Genomic DNA, 7,747 nt, shown 5'->3' on the forward strand with positions numbered 1-7,747 from the left:
TGTACAGGTGCGTCCGCCGCCCTCTGCGGGACCCAGTTACATACCTAGGACAGAAGCTAATGGCCAACTTCACCGCCGTCCGTCCGGGAGCCGCTTGTGATCGCAGGATGTAGACCTGATCGCTGTCCGCAGAGTAAACCGCCGGCAGCGTAATTCTATCTGGCGCTCGTTCGTTCCCAGAGACTCCGTGAATATTCTGAGAAATGGTTTCTGTGCGGACCAAGCCGCACCTGTTAATGACCGCGCAGATGAGCGAGAACCGCGGGACACGGGGAGATTCACTTCATGACAAGCTCAGGGGGAAGCGTCTGCACGTAAACGCTTCGGCCGCGCTGAATATGCAGTAACTTTCCATTCCCGGCAGTGGCGCCTCTCACAGCACGAGGCGCGCAACAAATAGACCTGCTCCGTCTTGGTGTGGATTTTGCGCCAAGCCTTACTGACACACTGCAGTACGCAGGGTACTGCATTCTAGTGCATGCTCCCCACACGGGAGACACGCATGTGCTGCGCTGCCGGCACACGCTAGTGTGAGAGCGGTCTCATCCGGGTGTTTTCACTTCGGAGACAAGATGCTATCAAACTCAGGCTGGTTGCTGACAGTCTGCCGGAGATCGCCTGCTATGCGGGCTGCGTCCGGGTCCTTCATCTGTAAGACTGGCTTCACACAGGGCAGAGGGAAGGACCAATCGTAGAGGGCGGGGGGCTGTAATAAAGGGGGCGCTCAGTGTGTGTAGACTACAGGATGTGGCGATGCTCGTGCAGCTGTGCGCCAGCTCTCTCGCCAGCGTTTGCTATGTTATCATCTAGATTACGTTTTGTTAACCCTTGAATCTCCCGGTTTACATCTTCTACTTAGGTCTCCCATTCACGGCCGGGGGCTGTTCTGCAAGAGGAACATCGATGCTGGAGAGATGGTGATCGAATATTCCGGAAACGTCGTCCGCTCTACACTGACTGACAAGAGAGAGAAGTATTATGATGGGAAGGTGCGTACGAGCGCCCGGATTATTTACACCAAGGGCGCACACGACTATTTACTTCCGGGGGGGAATGTCGTGTATTCACGGACTGAAACTGTTGCATGTTCCCTGCGTGTTGCTTTTTTTTCTTTGTGTGTGCCTATGCAGTGCGAATTTCACATGCGCAAAAAAAAAAAAAAAATGCCATAGGCACCATTGTTGTCATGCAGAAATATGGAGAATATAGCACCATGGACAGCAAACACAGCATGCGGTCTGTTATCTTCTCCCGCTGAAGGATGGATTTTATACTCTCCTAAAAATCATCGTTCTGCCGAAGGGTAAAAGATGGGAGCATTTACACGCAACAATTACTGCTCTAATGGTGGCTTTTGAGCAAATATTGAGCGATAATCGTTGCGTGTAAATGGGCCTTAAATGGTGATTGTTGAGTCTTGATCAGCGGACCATTTTGAGCGGACAGTTGACTGTTTACCTCGCATACACACAACGACTACTTATTTACGGCGGCCCAGAGGAAGACCCTGGGTTTTGTCATGCAGAGAATATTCCTGTATTTACGCGGGATCTTTGACCTTAATGGCCCAGTTTGGTCTGTAATCCTAAATAGGAAATGCACATAAATAGAAGTGTGAAAGATGCAGGTGTGACCTGGTAAAGGCGAGCCCCGAGTCATGACTCCTCAGGTGACTGTCTCGGCAGACTATTCTTGTGGGGTAGTTTGCCATTGCCTCCCCAGTCATCTTTTACCCCCCAAGCTGGGGGCTCATTTTACCGACCTGAGAAGTATGGGAGGCTGGGTCACCCTTGAGCCCATTACCTGAACCATGTGGGGATTAAACCCGCAACCTTCAGGTCGTGAGCGAGAGCTTAGGACTGCATACTGCTGCACCACGAGGTCTGAATATTATTCCAAATCAAATAGGGATTCAGTACTGAGAATTACACGCATAATACACGCGTGTGAACGAGCCCTTAAGCAGGTCTGACACTCTAGAGAATGTCATCGTCTGAACGGGCTGAAGAGTAGAGCCATGCGGAGGCTTTGCCGTCGGTATCGTCACCGGCGCAGTTAAGGACCATTACCCTGTTGAATCTGCTTGTGTTTGGCGCTCTCATCGGCCCGCCCTTCATCCGTGTTTTTATGTCCCGCAGGGTATCGGCTGCTACATGTTTCGTATAGACGATTCCGAAGTTGTGGACGCCACGATGCACGGCAATGCCGCTCGCTTCATCAACCACTCCTGCGAGCCCAACTGTTACTCCCGGGTCATCCCAATTGATGGACAGAAACACATTGTCATATTCGCAATGCGTAAGATTTACCGCGGGGAGGAGCTCACCTACGACTACAAGTTCCCCATCGAGGATGCTAGCAACAAGTTAGTGTGCAACTGCGGGACCAAGAAATGCCGCAAGTTTCTGAACTGATGAAGGTTTGACAAGCCTCCAAGGTCCAGAGAGGGGAGGTCGGGAGTCGGCCGTCCCGAAGGGCAGGAAGCATCCAGCCGCTACCAAGTGCTTCACAGCTTACAAACCCCTTCTGTAAGTGGCAGCTCTGTGCCCACGAATGCATGGCACCACCCAATAACATGTCCATAGGGAACATGCAGCAACGTACGAGGACCATCACCCACCATTACGGCATCCAGTCGGCATGAGCGTGTTGTATGCGGCAGCGAGTAGTAGTTCTATATTTTTAATTTATTTTTGTATCTGTATCCAACTCTGCATGGCGGCACTGTTGGCAAGGTGGGGGCTTTTATTCTGTGTCCTCCCCATGTGCTCAGAAGGGGCAGATAATGCTTCTTATCCACCGTAATGGGGTACAGAAGACCCCCATACGAGGTCTGTGGCCCCTCTGAACGACGTTCTGGTCTCTAAGATCAGATTGGTGTTTGTAGTCTCAGAGGACCGATAACCGACACTCGTTTTGACTCTCCTTGGAGAGTCAGAATCCTGAAGCCTCTCGTCGTCCTTCACGGAGGGACTCTCCTTCCAGTCGCAACAGGAAGGGGCTAGCGCAGCACTGACTAAAGGAGGAAAGCGTAGAGGTTCATCCTGTGGGCTGCCGGGGGGTCACAGATTGTGGACGGACACTCAGGAGCTGCAATATCTTTGGGGCATTAGATAGCACTGACTTCTAGAACTCTCCGCTCCGGGATCGTGGATCATGTGACGGCCCAGGCACGGAAGCTGCTGGAAGTTGTTGTTTTTTTAGTATTGACCAACCTGATAGGGTATGACATTGCGGGGGCGGCGGCGACATTCGGCCGCACTTCCTAATGACCCTTATTTTTAATGGAAGCTGATCATGAGTGGCGGTAGTAACGAGGTGAACGGTTGGGATGGCAGGAAATATATTTATTTTCTATTTAAAGGTAATTGTATCACGCAATACAATGTAACGAGCGAGCGGCGCGGGCGGCAATGTTTACGATTGGGAGCTTTTGACACTACGCCGGACTTCAGAGCTCCTCACCACCACAGCGAGGCAGACGGCGCCGCCCTCCTCCCCACATGTAACCCTTCACCTCCCGCCTTCCGTTTACATCTTCTCTTTTATTTTTCGTAGTATTTAAAAAAAGGAAAAAAAAAGTTTTTTACAAAATGTAAATACTCTCTATTTTTCTATTGGAAGCACTTAATAATGGCTGAGGAGCACTTAGAGGGGGGAGGGGTGGATTTGGTGTAGTCAGATTTATTTTTGAAAATATTTTTTCTCAGATCTGTGAAATAGTTGGTTTCCTCAAAGGCCGCTGAAGAGGTGGCGCTTCTGATGACGCCCATCTTGGCGATTGGCCTCGTTAGAATCGCGGTAATTCCCTTTTCATAGAGGAGGCTCATTTTATCCGCGAGGCGGCAGAAGCCGTAAGAATTATTTATTATCCTGTCGGAACGTCAGCTGGACTTGCCGAGGTGAAATTCCATCATGTGTGAAGACGGAGCCGAGGGTTCACATCCACACCTTTCTCAGGTAGAGCTTATGTACCACATGTAGACGGACTACTTGCTGGTTGGCTGAGCCGCCACTCTTCCCTTACGTGGCCGACCGGCTTACATGTGCTATATTCCAGGAAGCGTGCGAGAGCTCAGGTAGAAGGCCTCCGTCTACCACATGCTCCCATATTAAAGGGCTTGTCCCACTGCAGCAATGATCCGCAGGATGGAGGAGAACTTGCTGATTGGTCCGACTGCCGGACCCCTCACTGATCCCAATGATGGGGGCTCGGAGCATCCAGGATTGAGCAGAGCTGCATGCGCACTTGAACTTTATCTCCGATGGTCCCACTGAAATGAATGCAGCGGCAACAGACATTGCTGGATGCACAAGACCCCCGTTCTCTGGATTGGTTGGACCCCCACCAATCGGCAAGTGATCCCCATCCTGTATGTGGGGCAACCCTCTGGCCAGTATGATAATACAGCTCATGGGAGCCACTGGAAGGTCTACAAGCGTTTCGCTTTAATGGAGAGATCGTTCTTGTTTCCATTTTTAGGAAGTTCATTTTGCGCCTCGTCCACCTTAAACATGGCGCCGTGCGTTACGTGTTTTGCAGCTGATGAGCCGCGCTCCCACAATGCTGACATATTTGTCGTTTGCTCAGACGCGGTGGAAGAATCCTTACATGGAAGGTCCTATAAAATGTAGAAGATTCTCAGAGCAGCGGAACGCCTTTTCCCTCCCGCTAAGAGTTCAGCCCCCCGCGGGCCGCGGTATCGGACTCTTCGGCTGCCGCTAATTACCAGGAAGTGAATCTTAACCTTTTATCATTTGTCATTTTAGGTAAAAGTTTTGCGCTGATTAATTTCTTATCCGTGTCGCCGGGCACAAAGCTCCAGAGCCGCGAATGAGGTCCTCCTCGCCACACCTGATACCTGTCGCTCCTGTAACAGCGATGACAACACTGCTGCAGGAAGCGGAGGGAAAAAGTAAAATCACGTAGGAGGTTCAGTATGAAGCTCGCTAGGGGACCAAGGCTGCTGTATACCTGTGCCAGCTCATACCTGCCTGTTTACATATTGCGGTCAGGCTGAGGGGTGTCTTCCCCTCAGACTCACCATTAGCCTTCATGATGGCCCTAGTGAAAACTTCCAGTGCTGCAGTGTATTTAATCCTATTAAGCCCTGCCTGTCTCAGGGTTTAATAGAGGAATGTTATATTACAATACACTGCAATACTGAAGTATTACAATATATTATAGAAGTGATCAAACAACTGCAAGTTCTAGTCCCCTTGGGGGACTCAAAAAAAAGGAAAAGTTAAGTGAAATTCAAAAAAATGTAGATAAAAAGAATTTTTAAAAAATCATAAACCCTTTTCCCGTGTTTCCCACAAAATGATAAAAGCAATTGTAAAACCCGGAAGTGTCTGAGGCGGCGATGACTTTCCCCCTAAGTATCGCGTTATTTCACGCCGTGAGCGCCGTAAACACAAGCCTAGTTCTGGGCTCTGATTACGATGGATAAACGTTGTGGTCATCACGGCTCTGAGCCGGAGATGCAGGTCATGAACCCCACAAAAACAATTTGAGGTGCATGGTGACTTTCGGGGGTGACGGCACGGGTATCGGGACGTGGACAAGTATAAAAGATACCTTCCCCGGCTCCTGGGAACCTGCCCTGTGAGTACCGTAACATATGAGACAGGTTCCCTTAAGACCCCCCACCACAATCCTGAGGATGAAGGGACTGCAGCGCCCCCACGGTTTCTCCCCTTCCTCCTGGTTGTATTGTAATCCTCGGTCACCTTCCACCAGTGAGAACGTTGGACCTTAAATGACTAAGTTAAAAGCTTAAGATTCACGTTAAAAACTATCATCCATTAATCCATTCCAGCACCAAGTGTTCAGAACGTGGCGCCAAAGCCTGGCGGAGGGCAACCGCGTCATGTGATCTGCGGTCGGCGCCCAAACACTATCTGCAAATCCTGCTGGAAAAGACAATCATTGATGTCATTGAGCATCCAGCCGTCTGCTCGTGTGCAAGGCCTCCGGCTCCCTGCAGAGATGTTCTCTTGCTCCCTAGGATTCTTACCACCCTTAAGGCCGATGTCAATATTTAAAGGGGTTGTAAACTATTGATGATCTACCCTCATGATAAGTTATCAGTAGTTGATAGGCGGAAATCTGTTGCCTGCACCCATGTCAGTCAGCTGTTTGCTGGGTCGGTGCACTGTGCTTCCCGCAGAAATCGGCTAACAGCTCCGTTCTTACTGTAGTGGCCAGGCTTGGTATTACAGGGGTAGATCCTATTCTCTTCAATGCGAACTTTACTGTGGTGGCCCGGCTTGGCATTGCAGACAAAGGGTGCTTTACACAGGACTATTATCACCCGAATTCTTGCTGAAAAATGTGACTTCAAGCAATAAATGTCCCGTGTACACGACCGCCGGCAGGACGCTTAGCGACAACTCGCTCACCTGCCAGAGCCGCTTGTTTTTTTAACAGATCTGAAACCAAGCGACTGCCGGCCCCTGTAAACAGCGACCGCTCAGTGACTGAGGGACTCCTGTTTACAGTGAATGATCCCCGGCCCGCACTGGCACAACTATCAGTAGTCTGTGGGAAGCCTGGTGGTGCCATGCTGGTGCTGAACTCTTCGGCATGGGGCCACGGACCCCCGCCTATCAGTAGTTCACAACCCCTTTAAGCTGGTAGTTTCAGCCCATGTTTAAGGTCGATGAGATGCCGGTTATATAGGAACATTAAGGCACGGCTGTAAATTGGCGCAGAGACAGGAAGTGGCGCATCACGATACTCCTCCAAATCGGAAGCTTCCAGTAACTATGACTCTTCTCAGTGTAGCGTTGAGGCGGCCATCATGGCAGCCGCCACAATTGTGCGCCGTGACTTCGTCCGCAGTGTTTGTGTTCACCAGTACAGAACCGGTTTCCGTTTATAAACCGCACTGAATTCTCCAATCTCCCGGACTTTCCGCAGCGACTGAAGGGGATGTCAGGCGGCGGCGCATCCTGCGAACCGCGGAGATTTTGTATTATGACTTGTACAATAAGGTTTTATTTTTCTGCTAGCGACTTAGGTTCCTAGAGCTTGCGGGGCGGCAGCCCTTCTACACTTACGTAACAAACTGGTGTTCTTGTGACTTGATATCTGTGGCTTTACAACCGGCCTGTCTAGCAGGCGTAACATTCAATATAAGGTAATTATCCGCTGACTTGTACTCCAACCGCCATCCTGTGTAACCCTCTCATCCCGCTCATCCTGTTTCTTGCTGCTCTTCCAGAATCTTTTTGGTTTTTATTTCATTTTTTTGTTTTATTTTTAATGAAAAAAAAGAAAATTGAAACAAAAAGGAAACGTTGTAGTTTTATCAGTGTTATTTAAAAAATATATAAAAGGATTAAAAAAAGTCCGTTTGGGCAAAACTGAAGGAAAAAATGTACAACTGTCAGGTCTGAATGTAAAGTGTATATAATTGTAAACTACAGAGAGGAGTTTTAAACATGTTGGCTTTTTTTTTCTATGCACTTTTTTAATTTAAGTGATTAGGTTACTTAATAAAATGTCCGTTTTCTTGATGTACAAACTGGTGTTCGCCTTTTCCTTTTGCACTCATTGGTTTTAGTTTAGTCGGGGTCCCGGTTACTGATGACCCCGTTGGAGTTAAGTCTGGAGTGATCTGCCTGATTCTCCAGAAATGAACAGGACTGCGTTCGATTCCCATTAAAGTGAATGGCAGTAAAAATCAGGCTCACTCATTTGGCCTCCATAAAGTCCCTAATATGGGGGGTTGTGTCTCAT

General features: G+C 49.3%; 1 protein-coding gene across 1 annotated transcript in view; it reads left to right on the top strand.

The window, feature by feature from the left end:
• KMT2A (lysine methyltransferase 2A) overlaps positions 1-7,532 on the top strand; it is a 131,227-nt gene extending 123,695 nt beyond the window's left edge. The window contains exons 34-36 of the mRNA XM_066606047.1: positions 1-7; positions 860-989; positions 2,139-7,532. The exon at positions 1-7 is cut by the window's left edge and continues 77 nt beyond it. Of these exons, the coding sequence (XP_066462144.1) occupies positions 1-7; positions 860-989; positions 2,139-2,414 (413 nt within the window). The 3' untranslated portion in view covers positions 2,415-7,532. The remainder of the gene's footprint in view (positions 8-859; positions 990-2,138) is intronic.
• The last annotated feature ends 215 nt before the right edge of the window (positions 7,533-7,747 follow it).

Source organism: Eleutherodactylus coqui, chromosome 6 (assembly GCF_035609145.1).
Source record: "Eleutherodactylus coqui strain aEleCoq1 chromosome 6, aEleCoq1.hap1, whole genome shotgun sequence".
In the NCBI taxonomy this organism is placed as follows: Eukaryota; Metazoa; Chordata; class Amphibia; order Anura; family Eleutherodactylidae; genus Eleutherodactylus; species Eleutherodactylus coqui.